Raw genomic sequence first — 25,207 nt, forward strand, 5'->3', positions numbered from 1 at the left:
GTCTGGGCCCAAACCAGCCTCCCTACCTTGACATACTTTTTTTGTGTCTTCTTTTGGGAAGGGTGATGTCTCTTTTCCTCTTAAGGGGTAATCCAGGCGATCTGTTTGGCTGCTCTTAGATGCCTCCTCCACTCCCTAATATTGGTGATTCTCAGAGATGTCTCCATGTTCTTCACGTGGACTTGTTCTTTCTATCTGCTCACTTCTTTTTCTCCCCAGCCAGTGCCCCTAGAAGTCATTCATCTGTGAGGACTTCTGTAGGCCACTTCTCTGGAGTGCATGATGCATCTGCACGGTGCATCAATGGATCTGCCCTCTCCCAGTTCCCCACATTGGACACGAGGTGCTTCCATTCTTGGATTCCACTCCCTGTGATTCCATGTGAAATACTACTCTGTGAGCCCCATTTCCTCCTGGAACTGGGAGCAGTGCACGGGATTCCTACACTGCAGGAAACCTCCCTTCCCAGTTTCTCTCCCAGCAGATGCGGGCTTGTTTTCCATTTACATACAACCCAAGGATGTGATATGCGTTCTCTCTTATGTGAATAGTTCCAATATAGTGAATAGTCCTGGCTTCCACATTAGGGTAGAGCTGGGTTGGCATTTGAGCCAACCATGCCCAGACTTCTATTTTGAAATGCAGTCCTTTGAAATGCAGAATCTTGAATTAGGTGGGTACCAAATGGACACAGTAAAATGAGCCAGGACTTCCAAGTCTGGAAATCCACTGGGCTGTGTAAATTAAGACACAGAGGCATGAAATTCATATTTAGACAGCAACAAATAATGTAGCGGGCCTGAAATGCTTTTTGGGTAGAGCTGTAGGGAGCGGCTACAGGCTAAAGTGGAAATCAGGATAGCATACTATGCTTTAGAGTTTTGCTTTATCCTGTAGGCACTTTCCAAGGGCATTGAGCAGAGCAGTGATAGGGTCTTCTTTTAGAGAGATGGCTCTGGTGGCAACAATGCATGCAGAAGGTTTAGAGGATGTGGCTTAAGTAGAAAGAGTGAGACCAGTTAAGACACTGTTGCAATTTTTTAGGAGCTAAATGCCAACAACCTGAACTAGGATGTACTGAGAAAGAGAAGACAGGGTGGATTTGAAAGACGGTTTAAAGTGGTACCAAGAGGGCTTTGTAGCTGAAAAAGTGTGAGGACCCAGGGAAAAGCTTTCATGACAGGGTAGGTGGTACCTAGATGAGCTTCAGGATATGTGGATTTTACCTCTCTAATTTAAAACCTTTTTATCTTGGGTGTAATTTCACCTGAAAGGGCCTGGCATAGGGTATGAAATATAACTGCACATAAATGCTAACTTCTTTCCTAGAAGAGGAAAACGAACTTCTTAGTTAACAAAGACAGTTTGGGCATCTGTTTGTAGCTACACCAACCAAGAACATTTGAAAACAAATCATGTTCACTCCTGAGGGTAAACTGGGGGTGATCCTCTTATGGAGCTGCCTGCCAACTGAGGTTTGAATGTGTGTCAGGTAAAACAATGTATCCCATTATCCCCTCGGAGGAAAGAGGGGCAATCCCACTCCTTCCTCTTCAGCGGAAACCAGCACAGGCATTCAGTTCCAAGACACTGGGATTTTCATCATTAAAGTTTGCTTTCACATTTATCTTTCTGTCCTATGTGACACTGTTTTAGTTCGTTTTTTGTGAATGTTAAAAAGCATTGATCATGCCTTGCATTCCAAAAGACATTCCCAAGGCCTCCTGTATGATTTGCTCTTGTAATTTAAAATTTCTAGCAACAAATTATAAAAACTGGCCTCAGAGTACCTCCTTTATTAATAGAACTGTTACTATAATGGTGAAAAGAAATTCTTCCCATCAAAAGATTTTCTCCAACAAATATTTGTTGAGCACATATCATTTTATGGTACTTTCCAAGGCCCTGGGGATATACAGGAAACAAACCAAGCAGATAGCCCTGCCCTTGTGGATCCTGATGGAGAAGACAGACAACATTTAAGATATATAGTGTTAGAAGTCAGTAAGCTCTAAGCAGGATAAGATAAAGTAGGGATGAGGGATAGGAAGTGTACAAAGGAGTAACATTTTAGATAGGGCAGTTTTGTTTTTTTTTCCTTTGCCACAGTTCTGATCCTATGGACAGTGTTGTTATTCTCTTAGAATGCAAGCGGTGTCCTGTACTGTTGAGTGCTCCAGCCTAGGGGTTGGGGTGACCAGTATTCCAGCCCTGGCTCTACCAGTAGCTAAGTGATAGTAAGAAGGCCAGTTAGCTTCCCAGAATATAAATCTCCTTCTCTATCAAAGAAGGTTCCTTGTAACCTTGCAAATTCTATCTATACTCTGTAAGTCAATTTTTAAATCAAAACATGCCTGAGCAGTCAAAATTTGTCCAGGCCCTCCACCCACTCATTCTACAACTTATCCTCTATTAAATTCAGAGTCTGTTATAAGACACTTTTCATTTAGCTGTAAATAAGAGTCTCTCTCTCCATGCAGTATTTTTTTTCTTTGGTTTTGCTTTCCATTTGGTTATAGGACAATTTTATTTGAAAGTACCTGTTTAGAGTATAATGTGTTCGCCCCAGTTTTGATTAGTAAAAAAGGGAGACATGGGTTTAGAAGAAGTTGCTAATTTGGGGAACTTAGGCAAATGCATATGTATGCAGGTATGTAGAAGGACAAACCCTTTCATAAATGAATTCTGCTTTTGTCAATTACTAGTGTGTTATCCATGGTTTCCTAATTTTCTGAATGGAATGTGTTTAGTATACATGTAGAACAGAAATGAAAATGTTATATATTACAGAATTGGCTGACCTTTTTTACAGACTGACAACTTCTCATTTTCCCTGACAAATACTCAATCAGCACTTCAGTCTATTAAGAGCAGAGCTCATTAACATGCATAAACTAGCAGCCTGATCTAGTTATAATGCATCTTTAATGTGCGACTTATACAGCATAGTGTAGCTCCTTAGTCTTGTAATAAAAGGTAGAGTGGCCTCCAGTGATCAACAGGGTTCTGAGATCAATTTAACCTGGGTAAAACCTTTATCCATAACAACTGTCATTAGGAATGACTAGCATTTCAACTAATTAGCCCACCATTTACAACCCATAAGCTTCTCACAGATGGTAAATGTTTATAAACACCCACAGATGTGTGCACAGCTGACTCTCAGTTATCCGCAGGACTAGGGGACATAGATAATTTGGATTCACTTACAATACAAACCACTCATTTTAGCTAGTTTCAATCTCCTTTCTCTTTGGACTTTTTACCACAGCTGTTAATGATGTAGCAAATTAACTAATGTAATTTCAACTTCTCTTATTGATGCACATACTCTATAGTGGAAGCATTAATATGTACACATGTGGTCACAAGATGGCTGGCATGAGGATGAAAATAGGACCCACAGCTTAGATAAATATATTAAGGAATACAGAATTGTCCCTATGTACTTATAGCTGTATGTCTCATCACTACCTGAACCCCTTGGAACGGAAGAGAATATCTCCTTATATTTGAGATAAAGGAAAAAACACCATTTCCCTTGGCGCTTTGCTTCCTGTGTTAACAATTTTTTCCAGATAATTCTTTCCATAAGTTAGTCTCAATTTTTCATTAAAATGTCAGCCTGTCTACTGTCTCGTGCTGAATGAAAATGAAGAGATATAAATATAATAACCCAAACACCATGAAGTTATTTCATTGCCTTATTTCCTTCAGCCTGAAGAGTCTTGAGTCTTGCACTTCTTTCACACGTTCATAATCTAAAACTTTCATTTATTCTCCTTTGTGCACTGGATGTATTTCACTTGTCCAGGTGAGTTTAAAGGCAATATTTGATAGAGCTCACCCAGAGACAGGAGCCACCTGAAGATAATAGACTCTACAGAATGTATTGTGAATGGCAACCATTTTGTTTCCTGGCAACCTACAAACTGTATATTGTCTTCAGGCTGAGGCATCCTTAAGTTAATACAGTTGTTTTCCAGAGTTTCCTTACTGGAGGAATATTTCTTTATTTCAGCTTCCTGGAGAGGAAAATTAATCATTCTGTAACTGCATGTTAGGAATATTACAAAGTGTTTAAAGAAGAAATTGTATAATACATTAAATGGTGGCCAAAATTAGTGTCAAGAACTTGAATGGAAGAATGTGGCACTAAAGAAAGAAACCTTGCACTACTAAGAGCTCACCAGTAGATCTGTAACTTTTCAGATAAGTGATATATACTAGTTTTCTACTGTTTTTCATTGATGAGGATTTGTAAGTAGTAATAGGTTATATAAGAATCCTATCGGATATTTCCCCAGAAAGAAAAGTGAGTGGGAACTCAGTGCTTTGAAATACAGAGATCCTTCTGTACATATTTGCCTTTGACAGTTTCCTCTGCTTGAATAGGTGATAACCATTCACTGAAATAAGAAATATAGGAGGAAGTGGAATTTGGGGGAAAATGGTGGTGAATTCCATTTTGTAGATGCTAACCTTTGAGATATCTATAGAACACCCGAGTTACCTTGTCTTAGTGATTGGGTAGGAGCAAGAGTAACTCAAGCTAGTTTTCCCTGAGACTTTTCCAGTTTTGGCACTGCAGGTGCTTTGTTCCAAGAAGCCCCTTAGTCTTCGGCAAATGTGGATTGTTGGTTGCTGTAGTTGGGACTCAGGAGTAGAGGCTTGCACTCTTGATAAAAAACTTGGAGTTCTTCATTTATATGCTGTGGGATTTAATAAACTGCTGATGGAGAATGTGAGGAATGGTGTATGTGTGGGCCAAGGAGGAGGAGCCAAGAAAAGTGCTTGAAAAGGAGTCACCATGGAAGTTGTAGGAAACAAAAATTCTGATATCATAGAGCCCAGGGAAGAGATCATTTCAAAGAAGAAGAGGTAGTCTACATTGTCAAATGCTGCCAAGAGATCATATAATAAAGAGAATGACAATTGTCCCATTGACTTCGATTCAAAGGAGGTTAGAGGGTTTATAAATGAATGTGGGAAGTGAGACTGACATGTAAGAAGGGTAGTAACTAGAGGGGACTTGGGGTTAAGAGAGGGCCAAGCAGGTGTTCAAAGTTGTTTGAATGTAGTTGGGGGAATGAGAAAAGAAGGGAGATTGGGAATGATACTCAATAGAACAAGGTCCTGGAGGCAGCAGGACCAGTGCAGAGGGTAAGATGACAGACACTTCAGGTGGAGGAAATTGTCTTGGAAAGCAAAGAACGCTCTGCTATTGTGATGGGTGGGAAGGAGGAAAGGCTGGGTCCAAGTGCAGATATATTTGTTGATTTGATGCTAGGAAGTTACACTATTTTTGTCAAGGATTTTTATTTTATATCTGAAATAGAGGAAGTCCTCTACTGAGGAAGGGCAATGGGTGGTTGAGAGGCTTGAAGAGAATGTGGAAGCATTGAAATGACCCCTATCAGGGAGTAGGATTGAGAGCCTCCTGGTGAAACACAAGAGGAGTGTTGGGTAGCATTAAGAATTTAGTTGAGATTGGCAACTGTGATTATGTACTAGCCCTGATCCTGCAGTATTCTTTTTAACCAGGATTACTCAGCAGCTGGTATATAGTTTCAAGAAAATGGAATTTGGGGTTCATTTATGTTTTACCGGGAGTCTGAAAAAGGACCTCAATGAAAGAAGTAAGATACGGGTAGGTGATCCATGGTCAAAGCAATGAACTGGAGAGCATTAACAGACCAGCAGAGAATGAAGAGAGTGGGGCCAGGGCTTTGGAGATTTCCAGGGACATGTGACAGGACTAGTGAAAGAGATACTATAGGAAGGGCAGGAGTCACAACAGTTTATATGAATCTAAGTTATTATTAATAAAATAGTTGTGGGTGGTGGCAGAGTTCAGTTATGGATGTGAGACTGGGTAATGGACCGTTAAAGAGAAAGGATTGGTCCCCGGAGATGAGGGAGTCAAAGAACTCATTTGCTGTTAGATTAGTTGTTCACATGGGATTGAATTCATGCAGGATAATGGCAGGCCTTGGCTGGAAAAGGAAGATTGAATCAGATGACCAAGTCTATCTTAAATAGAGGGGAGACTAGTGTACAGCCAGGTGACATTGACCCAGAGGGATGGCAGTGATATAACCAAATGACATGTTTCTCAAATAGTTCTTTTTGCATCAGGGAAAAGAAGTAAAACTCTGATATACCAGTAAAGATGAGAAAATAAATACTCCCCTCTCCACTACCTATATTCCTACACATAATTAATGTACCAGAGGATGAGTGACATCTACTAGGAAGGGGCAGTGGAGATACCCAGTGAGAGGGTTGTAGAGAGGGACCATGAAGCCACAGGCCGACTAGACTGATTCTAGCATTTCCAGATAGTCCTGGTCTTAGGAGAAGGAAGATGTCTCTGGCCTTTCTCTGTGGGGAGGAAGTCTTCTGTGACCTCCATTTCATTTATTGCCAGGTTCTGGAGAATGGGAGCAGGCTTCTAGTGAATTGGGGGAAACCTAACCTGTGCTTGTTGGCTGTTACCAGATTCAAAAGCCACTGTCTATCTGTACCTTGGGGCATTTCCTGAAACACCTCTGAGTACAGCTCAGCAAAACTAAGGATCTGAGCACTGAGCACTTCTCTGCGTACAACACCTCTATATTGAGAAAAGCATACAATGGAAAGAATCAGAAAGATACTGTGTCTGACCTCCCCTTAACTACCTACCCATGGTTGTGCTTTGGGAACATTACTTCACCTCCTTGAGCTTCAGTTTCCTTGGCTTTAAAATGGCTGTGATAATAGCTACTTTGCAGGGTTGGAGTGAGAATTAAATCAGAAAATTTAGGTAATAAACCACAGAGACGTTCACACAAAGTGATGTTTCCTCATATATCTTAATTCATATTTAGATTTTTTTTCTCATGCATTCTTTTCTAAATAAAATTGTGCTCAAACATACCTAATAGCAGGTTTTATTGGGGGGCTTCTGTGTTCATTTTGTCAGGTTTTTTGTAGTTGAGAGGAAAATCTTCCATTGTTCTCTTGAAAGAGTTTGGCACATTTTTGCCTCCAGTTTCTTTGCAATTGTTAAGGAGTTCATCGAAAGTTCAGTTGTCTCCCACTTTCTTTTCTTTTCTGTGTTATTTGCTTTCTCAGGAAGCATATGTCAATTCCTTTCTTCCCCACTTCCCTCTCATTCAGAGTTGCCTATTGTCTTTGCTGACTTCCTTTCTTTGAATAATCTGTTGCTGTTACTCTGATTAGGATTTTTGCATTTCTTCAGTGTGTACTATTAATGCCACACGTTTGTGTCTGATTGGGAAAGGAAAGGGGAAGGAATGCAATATTTGTGCAGAATAAATCTGTATTTCTCCTACGAAAAGAGCTGGGGAAAAAAAAAACTTTATGAGCCACACAGTCATAATAGAAATGACACTAGAGCTTGAATCTAGTAAACTTCCTTGGCAAAGTTGGCAGCAGGGCGGTGACATTTGAGAACATCCCTGTGCTAATTCACAAAATGCTAATACACAAATTTCCACTGTTTACTGTGTCATCTGTAGAGTCTTTTATTTTATTTTATTTTTATTATTTATTTATGATAGTCACACAGAGAGAGAGAGAGAGAGAGAGAGAGAGAGGGGCAGAGACATAGGCAGAGGGAGAAGCAGGCTTCATGCACCCGGAGCCCGACGTGGGATTCGATCCCGGGTCTCCAGGATCGTGCACTGGGCCAAAGGCAGGCGCCAAACCGCTGCGCCACCCAGGGATCCCCCGTAGAGTCTTTTAAAGTGCAGTTGAAACCTATCTTCAGAAATCTAAGTGCAAATATGGGTATTAAAGAATAACTCCTGCAATCATCACTGGGCGGCCATACCTTATACTATCTCTACAGGAAGCAATTTCCTAGCACTCTGCTCTCTGTTTTTGGAACATTTATCCTACAGGTAGTCACAAATGAAATTGCCCTTAGACTGTAAGTCCCATGAGAGCAAGGGCTGAGGCTGGTTTCAGTGGCTGCCACATATTCCTTGGTGTGTACGTGTAGGATTGACTTGAACTACAGATTTTATAGTCATGTTATTTCCAACTACTTCTTGGACAAAGCAGTTTGACTCTTTGCCAGCACCTCAACATCAATTCATCTAAAACCTAACTTATCATGTTCCACATAAAACCTGATTTTCATGTTCTCATTTTGGGTTAATGATACCACCAATTTCCCAGTCACCCAGGCTTGACACCTTCACACTATGCCAGCTTTAATCATGGTGAAGTACAATTTTGATTATTTCACACCTTTCAAAACCATTCTATGGCAGTTCTTCAGCCTTGACTCTCAGCTCCCTGGGCCTCACTTCCTGACCTTTCTTCCCTCCTCTTCTTGTGTGCACCATATGTTGCTGTCAGCACTTGGCTGTTGGGGCCCCTCTGGGCGCCAGTCAGTGTCCAGGTACACTCACCGAGAGTGGCCCCTCATGACCTCAAGTCCATTTATCCCAGCTTGTCCTGAAAGAAATTCCTGTGAAATGACTACTATCCCCTAGATTACCCTCCCTTCTCTTTTTTCATTCAGGATATTGAATTAAACATTTTCATTTTCTGTATCTGAAATCATTCCATTCTTTGTTCAAAATCTTGAGAAGCACAGCCATTGAAAGATATTTTTCAAAACTTCTTACTCATATAGTGAGACAATATTAAGGAAATATTAAAATAGTCAAGAAAAGGGACACCTGCGTGGTTCAGTGGTTGAGCATCTGCCTTCGGCTCAGGGTATGATCCCAGTCTGGGGATTGATTCCCACATCTGGCTCCCTGTGAGGAGCATGCTTCCCCCTCTGTGTCTCTGCTTCTCTCTGTGTCTCTCAGAATAAATAAATAAAATCTTAAAAAAAAAATAGTCAAGAAAATATTAAGGAAAATATTTAAATGAGTCTAAAGTATATCCTAATATATTTTTAACAGGAAGGAAGCATTTGCCAAGTTTAAACAGGCTTATTTCTCAGAGTAAAGTGAAGCTCTTGTGGGTAACAAGTGAAGCTTCTACTCACAAGTAGTGATGTTAGGCCATGTAATTAACCTTTTCCTATCTGGGTTACTGTGTGATGAAAGGGTCATGGGCGTTCACTGTGTGTGAGTCACATCTTGTTAAATGCCATTATCATTTCACATCTACATATATATTTAAATAGAAAATTATCTTCCCTTGACATTCTGTGTTTTGCAACTGAAGACATCTGTTCAGCATCCTAGTCCCTACGTAATACACAAGGACAACTTTGGCAACGTATTTTTTTTTTTTAAACCAGAGTCAAAGCTGATTTTTAAATGTTGCTTTCTTTGGTAATTGCTGGAATAGGTCACTATGAACAAGCTAATCAGAGCTGAGCACTTGAGTACTTACATGGGAGACATTTTAAAAAACATTTAACACTGGAAGAATGATTACGTAATGCCTTTTTCAGCACCATGTGGTAGAGTGATGGCTAAACAAGACATCCAAAAATATCCTCTGTTTTATAGCTAATATCTGTGAGTGGTCATAGGTCTATATCCAATATCTTTATTGATCAAATAAGTAATTGAGTTTTCACTTACAAGTGAGCAAGTTCACTTGTTATGTTTTGGAGATCGTCCATATGAACAATTTAAATATGCTTCAGGGTGCTCGGGTGGCTCAGTCAGTTCAGTGTTTGCCTTTGGCTCAGATGGTGATCCCAGTGTCCTGGGATCAAGCTACCCATGGGTCTCCCTGCTTGGCGGGGAGCCTACCTCTCCCTCGGCTCCCCTAACCCCCTGCTTGTGCAATGTGCTCTTGCGCGCTCTCTCTCTCTCAAATAAGTAAATGAAATCTTTAAAATAAATAAATATGCTTCATTATTTTTTCACCTCTCAATATATTTTCATATGTGAATATCGTAGTCTATATTTTTTTTTATCGTAGTCTATTTATATTTAGTCTGTCTCTTGCTGATGGGCATTTAGTTTGTTTCCAATCTCCTGATATTATAAACAATGTTATCATGAGCATCCTTGTATATATTACCTTGCACACATGTGAGTTATAAGTAGGATAATTTTCCTAGAAAAAATTATTTCATCAAACGGTATGTGCAATTTAATTTCTGATAGATTGCTAAATTGCATTCTAAAGATGTATTAGTTTTGTATTTCTACCAACAATGTGTGGAGTGACCTGTTTTCCAGCCTATACCAATTATCCCCATTTTTTTATTGCCATGATGATAAGTGAAAGATGATCTCTCACTGATGTATTTGGAATAGCCTGAATTATGAATGAGTTGAAGTATAATATTCTCTCTTTAAAAGCCTTGCTTATTTATTTTTATAATGAGTTTCCTGAACATATCATTTGCTTGTTTGGAGGTTTTTTTATTGAGTTTTTTTCTGAGTCATAATTTCTTCAAGAAAACCAGTCTTAAGGAATACCTATGTTTCAATTTTTTTTTTCTAGTTTCTCCTTTTATTGTTTGTGTAGACTTTGCTTTTATTTTTCTTTCAGTTTGCAGACACTTAGTGTAGTAAAATCTGTATGACATTTGGATATTTAGATTTTTCATAAGGCAATCTTCCCATTCCAGAAGTAATGAAAAATACACTTTTACATACTGTCTGCTGTACTTTTGCAATTTAATTTTTTAATGTTGAAAGGTTTTATCTATGGTGCCTGGGTGGCTCAGTGGTTGAGCCATCTGCCTTTGGCCCAGGTCGTGATCCCAGAGTCCCGGGATCGAGTCTTGCATCAGGATCCCCTCTGCCTGTGTCTCCGCCTCTCTGTGTCTCTCATGAATGAATGAATGAATGAATGAATGAATGAATAAATAAATAAATAAATAATGTTTTATCTACTTAGAATTCATGTTGGTGTATGTAGCAGAGTGGGAGCTAGATAAAATATTGTCACTATAGTAGTTATTGAACATTTTCTTATCCTCTACTGACTTGAAATGCCACATTTATCATAAATCATGAATTATATTTTTATGTATATTTGATATAAATTCCCATTTTTAGTATATGTGCTGCCAAAGTGAGCACTTGATATGAATTCCCAAGGTCAGTATAAGCAACACATTATTTTCCAAGCTTATTTGACCACAGAGCCACCCTCTTTTCCCCCACAACACTCACACACAGACACATGCATTCCTCATGGGACTAGAATTCTGTGATACACACTTTGGGAAACTCTTACTGAAATTTTTTTTTGTTAAGATTTTATTTATTTATTCATGAGAGACAGAGAGAAAGAGAGGCAGAGACACAGGCAGAGGAAAAAGCATGCTCCAGGTAGGGAGCCCGATGTGGGACTCCATCCTGGGACTGCAAGATCACACCTCAGGCCAAAGGCAGGCGCTAAACCACTGAGCCACCCAGCGAGCCCCTGAAATTTTGTTTTTTTAATAGGGGATGCCTATCTAATGCAGCTCAGCTAAGTTTTTCTATATTATTTCTAATAACAAACTCATTCATTGATTATGTGGTTAGTTGTAAATCTTGTGCCTTAAGTATGTTGACATCCTAAAAATGGTGTATTTGGTGTATTTATTTGGAAGGAGAATTAAATGAGCACATACATAACTTATTTTCCTGGAATTTTGCCTTTTGTTTACATCAGTTTTAAAAATAACTCTAATAAAAGATTTCAGAAGATGATAGACTGCATATCTTCATGAGTTTAACTAAATGACTGTGATGCTAGAATCATTTTCTTACATCAGACTCTAAAATGCAAGAACTAGAAAACCAGAAATTAGTAGCAATGTAGTATGATTTGTTACAGTATATTTATATTACCCTTTTTTGCCTGTGTGTTTACATAATTAAAATAGAATCATACTTTAGGCATGACATCCAATATGGATTTTTTTTTTAGACTGGAGAGTTTATATGAGAAAAATACTTTATTTCACAAATACTTTCTTAATTTTATTTACTATAACCTTATTTACTATAAGACATGAAATTATTTAGATTCTGATTTGCATAAAATGCAATAAATAGTATAATAATCATGGTTTAGACATCCAAATGTACCTGTGAAATATGTTTATAGTCAAGCTTTGAAAATATAGCCTGTATTATCTCCAGAGCTACTATAAGAATGGCCCCATGGTCTGGGTTCAGAGTTATAAGATGACCGCCACAAGTCCACGCATATTCAAGATAGCAAGAACTAGGTAGTAACATGTGATTGCAGACAGAGCTATGTCACAGCTCCAATAGATACTCAAGATAGTAAGCAGAGGTAGAGAGGTTATCAACTGTTCTATTTTTAAAAAAATAAAAACAGAACTTACTCCTTTGTAAAAGTTTCTAATTTTTTCCTTCTAACTTGCAACAGGAAATATGAATTCAAGTTGTACAAATAATAAAGTAGGGGAAAATAGGTTGAAATATTGTGTGTTTTTTTAAATATAAAATTCTCCTTATGGTTGAGCCTCTTAACTATAGTATAAAAGAGAACTGTTCTAATTATCATTTTATCAGTTAAATCCCAATGAAAATTGGCTTTCTAACTCCCTTGACTCAAATTTTCAGTTTCACATCTAGATTAAGACAAGTTCAAAGACTTTAAGTTATTCCTGTCTTTTTGCTGTCTGGTTTAAGTCATATTTTGAGCTTTGTTCTAGGTTAAAGACTGAACTGGGTTACCAAGTAAAGCAGATACAATCTGGTTCCCAGAAGGTCTATAACCAGCAGTGTTGAAAAATAATTCATGTAATTTTGTAAGGGCAACTGTCACTGTTTCTTTTAGAAAGAGTTGGGTTAAACTATGAGCCTCTGAATTTTGCGCATCAGCTGTGCACTTTTAACACTTCTTGGGAGACACTGAGCTTTTTCTTCCCTAGCCCCACTCCTGATCCCAGGCGTTTAACATTCCATCTTTTACGGCTACTGAAACCCTATAAAATGTGGTGGGAGTTAAAAGAAGATATGCAGGGGACAATGGAGTAAGAAGGGGAGCTCTCAAAGTGCATGCACAGTAAATACGATGGAAAACACTCAGACTGCGAACACTCATTTCTTCCAAAAATCCCCTTTACACAGTAGTCTACCTTGTGGCTTACCCTCGGTGCCCTTGTCACTGCACACACTCTTCCTAAGAGCTTGCACTATGCCAATCAACTGCCTACCACAACACAGGTCAGTCAATTGATAGGAAGATCATACTGTGTGCCAGGCACTCTGCTGAGCATTGTACACCTCGTATCTCTTTTAATCCTCCGATAACTTTGTGAGGCAGGTACTATTCCTATATCTACATTAAAGGTGAGAGGAAAGAAAATGAGAGTAAGGTTAAATAATTTGCCAAGCGTCATACCTGTGGTTTACTGGAAAGCCAGTATTTCAGTCCAAGTCTGTGAATTCAAAACTTGTGTTCTCTACTTGTCACTATGCTTACGCTCTTTTCCATAGCTGCAAGTGTAACCACTGTGCTTCTAAGTGAACCCTGTTCGTGTAACCAGTTCTCCTCCCCCTTGTGTTAAACCTGTGAAACCGTCAGCCTTCTGAACACCTCTAATCACAGTTGGAGGTCTCCTGAACGTCCCAACACATCCAAAAGTGAATTCCTCTCTGGGCTTGGCCCCATCCCCCTACCAAACAAGAATAATTCAGTACTTGGTGAATGATATCACTACATACCCAGTTAGCCATGCTGGATACCTAGTATTCTTCAGTGCTCCCATCCGTGCTCATCAAGGTGTTTCTGTTCTTTCTCTCTACATTTTCACCACTTCTCTTCCTTACTTGGGCCGCTGTGATCACGTTTTGCCTAGATTTAAATCCTCAGACCTGCTCTCACCTTATTTTCCTTGCCCCCCCGTCTTATCTCTCTTCAGAGTATTCTTTCTAAAACAGGAATTTGATCATGTTTTCAAAGTAATTTGATGGGGGCACCTGGATGGCTTAGTCGATTGAGTGTCTGCCTTTGGCTTGGGTCATGATTCCTGGGTTCTGGGATCTAGCCCTACATCAGGCTCCCTGCTCAGCGGGGAAACCTCCCTCTCCCTCTGCTCCATGCTCTCTCTCTCTCTCTCAAATAAATAAATACAAATCTTTTAAAAATAATACATAAAAAATAAAAAAATTTGATGGCTCCCTTAAAGATAAACCCCAAATTCCTCTGGCCTATTTAGTGCATGGGGTGCTGGCCCCTCCCTTTGCCCATAGCCCCTCTCAGCACAGCCCCGCAGGTACTCTGCTCTCCACTCCCATGCACATCTGAGTCTCCCAAGTGTTTTGTGACCCTCTGGAAGCCCTGCCTATTCTGTGAGCTTGAGTAGGGCTTCCCTCTTCAGGAAGCTGTGACAAACAGAAAGCTCTTTAAGTCTTTGGTATCCAGGAGGCCTTCTATGACTGCTGTCCCTTCTCCCTGTACCCCATACCAGGTGTCCTTCTGGGCTGGAAAGCTCCATCACAGTACTTGTCATGTTGTGTTGTACCATTTGTTACCTCTCCTCTTCCCTTTATCTGAGGAAGGCACCCTTATTTCAAAAATCAACTTCTTCCTTCGTCTCTGCCTACTTGGTCATCTTTCCCTGTCATGAAATCTTTTGTTGTCATCATTTTTATCCATGTAATATCTGCAAATTCCTAAATGAAATAAGTTAAGCTCATAGCATGATAAAATGTATTTTCCCTCACTCCTCTCAACTTCTTCCACTTCTTTCCACTTCCCAGAGGCAGCCACTTTTAATCCTTAGGGTTCTTTTTCTCTGTATTTATTTACCTCTTCTCTATTTCTAGATAATATGCTTAGACTGTTGTTAATTTATTTTAGGAATTACCAAGTTCCTGATAAGTGAAGATTTAGTTCCTTTTGTTTTCTCCCCACCTTGTAGTCCCCTTGTCCATCCCTCCTCCTCCATCCCTACCATCCTCACACTACAATTGTATTGCAATTGATAGAAAAATAGCCAGTGTTTATAATATCACAGCCGTGGAAATATTCCTTACCCCTACATTTAGTATTCTATGATTATTTCCTGTTGGCTAACAATGTCCTTTCTAGATTTATACTCAAAAAAAAATGTTTTTTAATTTACTCAGTATTTGTGTACACCTGTCACGGTTTTATCTAGACTCTCAGGTATGTGAAATCAGCAGCAGTCATTTGTGCAGATGGTTCCACACAACAGATTTGCTCTTAGTTCCTTGGCCACGGTTCTCTCCCCCAGTCCAGTTTTCTTCGATGTCATCCGAACTGGCTGCTCTGGGCCTGGGACACAAGTCATCCTGGGAAATATTTTTGCCACTTTGCTGTTTTGTCCTCTCCCCTTTCCTCGATCCCATGTTTGTTTCTTTTTCTTAACTTACTTCCCTTCTTGACAAATGCACCCCTTCCAGTAGCTTTCTAAGAACCAGTGCTCATAAACTTGGATGTTCCTGTTCTATCTTCCTCTTTTTTTTTTATTTAATAAATTTATTTTTTATTGGTGTTCAATTTACCAACATACAGAATAACACCCAGTGCTCATCCCGTCAAGTGCCCCCCTCAGTGCCCGTCACCCATTCACCCCCACCGCCCACCCTCCTCCCCTTCCACCACCCCTAGTTCGTATCCCAGAGTTAGGAGTCTTTATGTTTTGTCTCCCTTTCTGATATTTCCTACCCATTTCTTCTCCCTTCCCTTCTATTCCCTTTCACTATTATTTATATTCCCCAAGTGAATGAGAACATATAATGTTTGTCCTTCTCCGATTGACTTAATTTCACTCAGCATAATACCCTCCAGTTCCATCCACGTTGAAGCAAATGGTGGGTATTTGTCGTTTCTAATTGCTGAATAATATTCCATTGTATACATAAACCACATCTTCTTTATCCATTCATCTTTCGATGGACACTGAGGCCCCTCCCACAGTGTGGCTATTGTGGACATTGCTGCTAGAAACATCGGGGTGCTGGTGTCCCGGCGTTTCATTGCATCTGTATCTTTGAGGTAAATCCCCAGCAGTGCAATTGCTGGGTCGTAGGGCAGGTCTATTTTTAACTCTTTGAGGAACCTCCACACAGTTTCCCAGAGTGGCTGCACCAGTTCACATTCCCACCAACAGTGTAAGAGGGTTCCCTTTTCTCCGCATCCTCTCCAACATTTGTGGTTTCCTGTCTTGTTAATTTGCCCCATTCTCACTGGTGTGAGGTGGTATCTCATTGTGGTTTTGATTCGTATTTCCCTGATGGCAAGTGATGCAGAGCATTTTCACATGTGCTTGTTGGCCATGTCTATGTCTTCCTCTGTGAGATTTCTCTTCATATCTTTTGCCCATTTCATGATTGGATTGTTTCTTTGGTGTTGAGTTTAATAAGTTCTTTATATCTATCTTCCTCTTAAAGACAGTGTAACCATTTCTTCATTGGAACAACTTTCTCTTCAGAATTTGAAATCCATACCTTGTTTTCTGGAACTCAGTGTTGCTCTTGAGAAAGCCATTTCCATTCTGATTCTATACTTTGTACGTAAACTATTTGGTTTGTTTTTAATGTTCTGGGGCCTTTTGGGATCTTCTCTGTATCTGGGGTTATCTGTACTTTCTGTGTTGTACCTTTGCTTGGGAAAAGTGGAACAAGGGAAAGAATATGCTTTACTGTGTCCCCCACTGCCTCTTCCTGGTTCTCAAGGTACTGCCTCTCCTGATCCAGGCCTATGCACTTCTAGAGTACCACTGGCATTTATGAGGCAAGGATAAAGTCAACCCTGGTATTTCCAGGACCTTTCTCAGGGTCTGGCCCCTAGTGCTGAATATCTTCTGTAATATAGAAATGATTTCTGAAAATATAACTACAATTTTTGTCTGAATTTGAGGCCAGAATTTCCAGCTTATTATCAGAAGTTATCAGGAGGTCGCTGCTAGCACCGTGCACTCACATGTCCAAAAGGAAGCTCATTATCTTCAACATTTGTTCCCCACCAAACTAAATATTATTTTAAAACATTCTCATATTTTCTACTCTTCTAGTCATAGGCCCCTGAGACCTCAGACTTCTCTGACTCCTCAGTAGGCCACCCTCTGCTTGTCTGCATGTCCTATTGATTCTTCTTTAAGAGATAGCTCATCCTGAGCTCCCCCTCCTCCATTTTCCTTGACACTGTACGATTTTTGTAAATACCATTTACTAATTAAACAAGGTGAGGTGCTATTCAGGCACAGCAAAGCTTTGACTGTTAACAGCTAGTCTATTGATTTAAAAGAGTTCACAGCAGGAGAAAGGCTATAAATATTTTGGATATGAACTGACTTGTAGTTAGAGAAATTGAATTCTAGTCTACAATTAAAAAATAGCTAATTTTTGTTACTCTTTGTAGAGGAATAATGTATTAGAATGATATAAATATGAATTATTAGGTTTGTATTAGAATCATGTAAATATAAATCATTTCAATATTCAACTCAGGTTGGTTTTTATTCATATATTTGCCTTTGTACCTGCTGTTCCTTCTCCAGGTATGCTATTCTCTCTCTATGCTAATTCAGCAGGATACCTTATATCTCCAGTAATTCATACAAATCCCCCTCAATACTTGTCACATTGTTCTGCTTTTTGAGGTCAGAGAACATGTATTGTTGACTCTTGGGACCTAGGTATTTCTGGTGCCTAATAATGTCCTGGCACATAGTAAGCCCTTAGTAAACATATATTGAATTAATATTCTAAATGCACTTTTAACATTTGGAATAACATCTCCATTATGTCTTTATCTTATGCATTGGATTATTTAAATACTGTTTAAAGGGCCTACTTCTGATAGATACTTCTGATGAGTTTCCCTTAGAAATGATGATAAGCACATAACAAAATACACTATACAAGTCCATTTATATTGTATCTAAAACAGTGCTTGAAGCATAATCAAATATTTCATAAACTTCCTTTAGTGCCCTATGGAATTCATTTATGAATTTATTTTCCTACATTTTTATATCACTTAACAATTTACCAAGTGCTCTCATTTGTATTATCTCATTTGATCCTCTCATTAACCCTAGATAGGTATTCTTTTTATTACACTTGCTGGGAACAATCATGTAAGGAGTCCAGTATCACACAGGTAGTTAGTTGAGAGCTCAGACTAGAACCAGTTATCTTCTTACTTCCATATTATATTCTTTCCATTAGGCACATGGGAATGAAGTCCAAGAAAAGCCATCAGCTCTGGGAAACAGGGGCACAGACATTCCAGCTACAGAGTGAAGGATAGGAGAGAGAAGGTGTGTGAAGAAAGTTGCCCTTAACTGAAGAACAGTTTGTGAAATTGGAAGAGATAAAATTAGAAACACAATTGGAATCAAGTGCTGGGGCAAGTGAAAGAGTTGAGACTTTATAATGTGGAAAGTGAGAGATATTGAAAATTTGTGACTGGAGGATTGAAGATCCTAGCTTGCTTTCGAGTTTACGTGCTTTATGGGATGAATTCAAATTTGGGATTAACTAGACGCATTGTAACTCCTAGCAACTCTTGCTATATTTCAGGTAAAAAGTAACTCAATTCTGGGCAGTGAACTTAAGTCAGAAAAGGAAACAAACGATCAATTCTTGAGATATTGGGGAGTGTGCACGAATAAGGTCTGGCAACCGAATGGATGTGTGAGACAAAGGAAGAGGAAGAAACAATACTAGGCTGTTTGTAGTGATGGTGGGAACGTACTCATACCACTTCCCTGGTCTTCCTTCCACCTGTGACCTTTATTCTCCTGCATGAGTACCCTTCCCATTGGCCATATTAGTGCCTCCTTTGTTAATTTAGTCAATGTATATTAATAAGCACTCTCTAGGTAAGACTGTCATTTTGCTAGGTATTAAGGATAAACAAAAGCCATAACCTCTGTCCTGCATGAACTCAGTCTAGTGGCAGGAACTGTCAAGTAAATTATAGTGTAAGGGATTTATTGCTGTGGCTACCTCATGCCATTAAGACACAGAGGGGCACCCGGTTCAGCCCACATGATCAGGGAAGGGTTCTCCTTTCTGTCTTGAAGTAGGAGTTAGCTTGCTGAAGAAAAGGGAAGGATGTTCTGTGTAAAGAGAACAGCACATTCAAGGGCAAGAAGTACAGAATGTGATACTGGGACATATGTTGCTTAGTGAGTCTCAATGTGTCAGCATCTACCTCCTGAGAACATGGGATTAACCTACCTAATGATAATATAATTATCGCATTCAGGGAACTGAACATTGGTATAATACAGTTTTGTAATATCCAGCCCATTTTTAAATTTTCCCAATTATCCCAACAATATCATTTATAACTTTTATTATAGTCGAAGAGCTAATCAAAGATTGTGTATTGCATTTGGGTGTCCTAGCTCTTGAATCTCCCGTAATGCCCCTAATCTTTTTTTTCTTTCCCTCCCTCCCTCTCTCTGTCTCTCTCTCATTTTTCATAATTGATAGTCCTGAAGAACCCAGGCCAATCACTTCACAGAATGTTCCTCCCTATCATACTTTGCTCATACTTAGATTCAAGATAAATATTTTTTTGTGCAAAGTACTACACAGGTTGTGTCTTTCCCAGGGCACGCTTTCAGAAGGCAGTTGTTGTCAGTGTATACCATTACTGTTATATTTGATGTCAGATTTATTTATTTGGTTGAGGTGATATCTGCGAGATTTCTCTAAATCCTGTTCCCTCACAGCCTTATACCCAGTAGGTTTTGCACCCATTGATTTCTGCCTCAATCAATTCTTACTTTGTGAGTTGTAATGTAGTAAATTTTCTATTTCCCCCTTATCTTTGGCACCTTTTGGTTGTCATTCTTCTCTAAAGAGGAACTTTCTCTTCCCCCATATTAATTTTTAATTTTTTTAGTATCAGTATGGATGCATTATGGTTTCCCTCCCTCTGACTGTGTATAATAATCCATCCCTATTATCACTCATTTGGTGCTCAAATCCTCCTAAACCTGGTCAAGGCTAGCCTTCAGTCTGGCTCCCTTCTGCCCTTTTCACATATCCGTGTCTATCTGTGAGCACTTTCTTAAGAATTTTCTGGTGCATCAATACATTCCTGGCTTTTTTACACTTTTGGTCTCAGCCTCAGAATCGGCCATTTCTCTTAAGTTTTCTGGTTTTCATTAGGGTATTTAGAAACCAAGATCTGGAGACGAGGCGTGCTCATTGCTGCCACAGAGTCATTACTTCTGGGTTATTTTGGAAAGCTAGAAAAAGTGGGAGGGTTTTTTGTTTTGTTTTAAAACTCTGAGCTTATATGATGCTTGTAAATGCAATCCAACACTTCATGGTTCTTCCTCTCCTCCTATTCTATATTTGTACTTCCTTTCCCACTGTGAGTTTACTTGTCTGCTCAATCTTATAATACACACATAATGGTTTCAAAATCACACAGCCAATACCACTACCAACAGTAAACTTATTAAAGAAAGTTCAAATTTTCTTTGTAGTTCTTTGGTTTGGGGTTTTTTTTTTTTTCCCCCTTAAAGTGTATGCCATTAATCTCATATTTGCTTTCTTAACATTTTAGGTTTTTAAAATGTTACCTTTTACTAAAATTATATACGCAACCTTGAATATGGGGCATTACTTGCAGTTCTTTTTTTTTTAAAAAAAGTTCGAGTTTAAATTTTCAAAGATAGTTACTAATTAAGGTGTCTGAAATTTTTAATGTATTTTAATTAAAATAGCCATCAAGCCACTTGAGAATTAAATTTACGTGTAAATTAACCTCCAAATACTCTACTTGTTACTCACCTTTTTTTTTTAATTACACCTACAAAGTTTAGTACTTTTCTAAAAATATGAGATAGAACCAGATGGAAAGGGGCCAATACATATTTATATTCATATATCTGCTTATAAACTGTAAATGAGTTTGCTATCTGTACTCTACTGCATTCATTTGTCGTCTGTTCCCAATCAAGGGATTGCATCTCAATAAAAAAAATTTTAAATCCAAAGGAAAATAGTTTTCTATTACTTTAGATGTAACTATATCAGCCATACAAGTTCATAGAGAATCCTACAAATAATGTCTTTCTGAAGGACAAAAAAGTTTATTTCCTTGAATTGGGGTTTAAGTCAGTAGATTCTTTGAAGCTCTCCCCCCTACACACACACACACACACACACACACACACACACACACACACTTCCTTTGAATAATATTTAGCATTGACAACGATAAGTAACTATGAATATTACAAGATAATCTGGTTTTGGAGAAAGGATTGGCTCTATCACCACATCCTTCATTAAATATATACAGAATATCAATTTAAACTAATCACAATGGGATGAAAAATCCTTCAGGTATTTGAGAGCCTCTTTGGGTTTATTTTTCATTATAGAAGACAAACTTTTCATACATTCCATGAAAGTTTGTAGTGATTGTTCTGTGTCACCGAAAGTCAGGAGATGGTTATCCTCTGATATGAAAAGGCAGTTGTTGGGAGCATGTTCACAATAGTTAACCTGGAAATATAATTTTGTACAATAAGTTTAGGCAGCAGAGTCTCGATAACAGCAACAAAAACATTCTCCTGCACCTGGTCGATTTTAGAATGGAAGCTGATGCTTTGAAAATAACCCATTTCTACAAGGGAAATGTGATTTATGATAACCCGAGACACAGATATGACTAGAACCGCATCCTATTTAAAGTTATTGTGCTGCCAGACTATAAAATGCAGTCCTCTGAAGGGAATCAATGGAACCCAGTCCTCCTTAGTGGACAGTAACACAGGCACTAATGAGCCCCATTTCATTAAAAGATACTTGATTTATGAGAGAGTTAAAGTCCTATCTTGGTTTGAAATTGCTGGCTGAGTCCTGGCATCTGATCTTTCCTCCCCCTACCATCACCATCACCAGTTTCTGTGTATGCTTTGACATTGCTATGGTAACCCCGAGGGCTGATGAAATTCCCTGCATGTCTTTTCACAGAGGGTGATGAGACAGGAGTGATGGATAGTCTGCTGGAGGCTTTGCAGTCGGGCGCTGCCTTCCGCGACCGAAGAAAAAGGACGCCAAAGCCAAAAGGTGAACATTATACTTGTTTCATGTTACTTTCTAGGGAACTATCACAAAGAACAACCTTTTCCTTTTTTTTCCTTTTAATTCTTTTAAAGTCCTGTGTCAAGAATGTAGTGCTCTGGGCAACAACTCTTCAGAAGTTTCATGAGTTTGCTTAATCTTTCCCTTGCAATGACAAATGTCAGAGAGAGAAGCATTCCAGTTGGCCGGTGTCAGTAGCACATTAACAAACCAAAGCACTGAACCTCGAAAATCCTGATTAGTGTGACAAGTCTCATCTAAAGAACCATATGCACCTTATCCCAGTGGAGTTTACAGTAGCATAATTAAATGGGAAGTAAAAGTCATAACATCATGGCTTCAAGTATTTCAGGCTACTGAAGCATTGCTTTGGGTCTATCTAGATATATTTAACCTTTGAAAACAGTCTAATACTGTTAACACTTCTTGAGATGAAGAGACCTCTGTATTAATTCTCTCTTTCTTCTTCTTTTTTTTTTTTTCAATAGATATTCGGCAAAGTCTCAGTCCCATGTCCCAAAGGCCTGTTCTGAAAGTTTGTAACCATGGTAATAAACTCTATTCATAAATTGCACTTTCTACTTATCTACTTTTATCCTGTTGATCTATTATTTTAATAGGCTGCTATGAAGGTTCTCATGTTTAGATATAACTATAGGAATAGAAATGTGCAGATGTACCTATTGCCCTGAGATTGTATTTTCATATATTCCATACATTATTGCCTGATGGTAGTATCTAGGGTTCTTCTTTCAGGTCTCGGATGAATTTTTAAAATTAGTGTTATTTGGAATTATTTGAAACCTCACATATTTTTGATCAGTGTTGTCCAATGTATCCTTTCAAAAAGAGTTTGCTCTCAAAGTAATATTGTACATAGTGGATTTGCTTTACATTTAGATACAATTTGAAATATCGAATCTGTTACCCATTTTACTCTACCACATTTGCCAGTATGGTTTGAAATACTGTGACCAGCATTTTGGCAAAATCATGAATACAGATGAACTTCATGTGCTCATTTTGTGGAAGGATGTACTAGAATCACTGTAAAGGTGAGTTAACTTAGTTTCAGATGTTTATCTGAGATTGATTGCTTTCAAAAGTCCCTAACCAATGCCTGCACACCCCTCTCCCACACAGAGCACTCTTTTTCTCTTCAAGGTGCCAATTCATGCTGGTTGGGTTTTATTTATGTTGATTCCCTTTCCCTCATTATTATGTTTTATGGGGTTCTGCTTACCTTCCATAGTTATAAACGAATTTATCAGTTACTATTGTCATTTATTCAGAGTGAGATTGTCATCAAAGTTAGCCAGTTTTATACATGGAAAAAGACTTGACAGATTTTCATTTAAGGATCGTTTTGGATACAGATGAGTTAAGTTCTGAAAGTGTTAATATGTGACTAGGTACAGAAACTTGTGTCAAATTTCTAGGGTAGCCTAAAAAAAACTATGATGTGAATAAGAAAGAGAAGTGAATGTGGGTAATTAATCTTAATAGATGGGTAGATGCATATTGTTCAAGGTAAAATGTTTAAATAGGTCTTTCTGGTATTTTCAACAGTCTGTTTTTTACTATTGTTTGGCCTTTCCCTTCTCTAATAGCAAAAGAAAGGAGCTATAGTGCTCCTACCACAGATATTCATTGTGGATAATTAAGTAATTCCTAACTTTGGGTTTATGATTTGGAGGCATTGTGACATGGTAAATAATGGCAAAATGTCTAGAGAATCAAGCTACCTTGAACCCGAGATTATTTCGTTTTGTAGATGAATAAATGGAAACTCAAAGAAGCTGCAAGCCTTCCCAAGAGTACAGGGCTAGTTAGTGACACAAATAGGACCAGAATGCAGTTCCGACTCCCATCACATTTCTTTTTTTGATTACATATAGGTATTTAGTATTATTTTTTATTCATAAAAAATTATATAACATAAACAATACAGCCCCCGTGGTGTGTCATTAAAGACCCACAGCCAGCACAATGATCATGAAATGATGATAATGGCATGCATATACCCATGCTATACTCAATTTAAATTAGATATTTTAGGTATTATGTGAGGAAGATTATTTAAGATAATTTTGTGCACTGGCCTTGGGGAACCCAGTCCTTTTCTGACAGTAATGTCAGTAGAGTGACCAGGCTACAAAGGGTTTTCCATAATTATAACTTATAAATTGTGCTGTTTTGGTCCATTGCATAAAAGCAGATGAACCTTGCGTTTCTGTCTTTACTCAAGTTGACATGTACTACCTGAAGTTCTAAGGCTATTGTGATAATTAAACTAATAGGTTATACAGCAAGCCAAAGGAGATAAATCACAAAGGTCAAATTCTTTTCTAATATAAATGTAGTGGAATAAAGTGTTTTTAACACTTATTTTCTATCAGTATTCCTGTTATGTTTTCCTTTCATATTTATAACCAAGTAGGGGAAAATTCAAATGACCAGTTAATCTTTAAGAACTCTGTATATAAAAATAGATTTATTAGATTAGATGTTGAAAAGTGCAGAATTTAAGGAAAGTATCATCATTGCAACAAGGATCATGATGATTGTTAGGAAAAAATGATATTTCAGAGTATTTTGTAATCTTGCTATTTCTAAAAGTTGCTTTTTGTTTTGAAAATGCTGAACTTATAACTCAACTATGTGAGTGAAATGTAACTTGAACCTATTTTACTTTTTTATCTGCTCTCATGTACTTAAAACTAATGTCTGATATTTTCTACCTGCTAATAGTAGTTCATATTATCTTATAAGCTGTTTTTTGAAGACATATAAGATTTCCTACAATTATTTTAAACTTACTAATATAATAAGCTAATGTCTATTGAGTTATTTGACTTACTAGATACCAAGCACCATGCAGAAATTTTATACATATCATCCTATTTCATCTTCACAACAATCCTATCAGATAGTATTCTTATCTCCATTTTATTGTTGAAAATAACTAAAGATTAAACAGGTCTGATAGTTTGCTTGTGGTCCTGTACCTAGTTTTAAACCTGAGCTGGGGTGGCCCCGGTGGCGCAGTGGCTTAGCGCCGCCTGCAGCCTCAGGTGTGATCCTGGAGACCTGGGATCGAATCCCATGTCAAGCTCCCTGCAGGGAGCCTGCTTCTCCCTCTGCCTGTGTCTCTGCCTCTCTTTCTTTCTGTGTCTCTCATGAATAAATAAATAAAATCTTAAAAAATA

General features: G+C 38.4%; 1 protein-coding gene across 16 annotated transcripts in view; it reads left to right on the plus strand.

Annotated features, from left to right (window-relative positions):
• DIAPH3 (diaphanous related formin 3) overlaps window positions 1-25,207 on the plus strand; it is a 512,559-nt gene that overhangs the window by 357,956 nt on the left and 129,396 nt on the right. For 14 of the 16 annotated variants that reach the window (XR_013355823.1, XR_013355825.1, XR_013355822.1 and 11 more), the window contains 2 exons: window positions 21,888-21,983; window positions 22,487-22,546. Coding sequence is in view for 11 of the 16 variants with exons in the window: in XM_077855466.1 (XP_077711592.1) it covers window positions 21,888-21,983; window positions 22,487-22,546 (156 nt within the window). In the remaining 5 variants the exon portion in view is untranslated. Of the gene's footprint in view, window positions 1-18,107; window positions 18,200-21,887; window positions 21,984-22,486; window positions 22,547-22,898; window positions 22,925-25,207 lie in introns of those variants that run through there. The other 2 variants (XM_077855468.1, XR_013355826.1) reach the window with 2 other exon arrangements.

This window comes from Canis aureus, chromosome 17 (assembly GCF_053574225.1).
Source record: "Canis aureus isolate CA01 chromosome 17, VMU_Caureus_v.1.0, whole genome shotgun sequence".
In the NCBI taxonomy this organism is placed as follows: domain Eukaryota; kingdom Metazoa; phylum Chordata; class Mammalia; order Carnivora; family Canidae; genus Canis; species Canis aureus.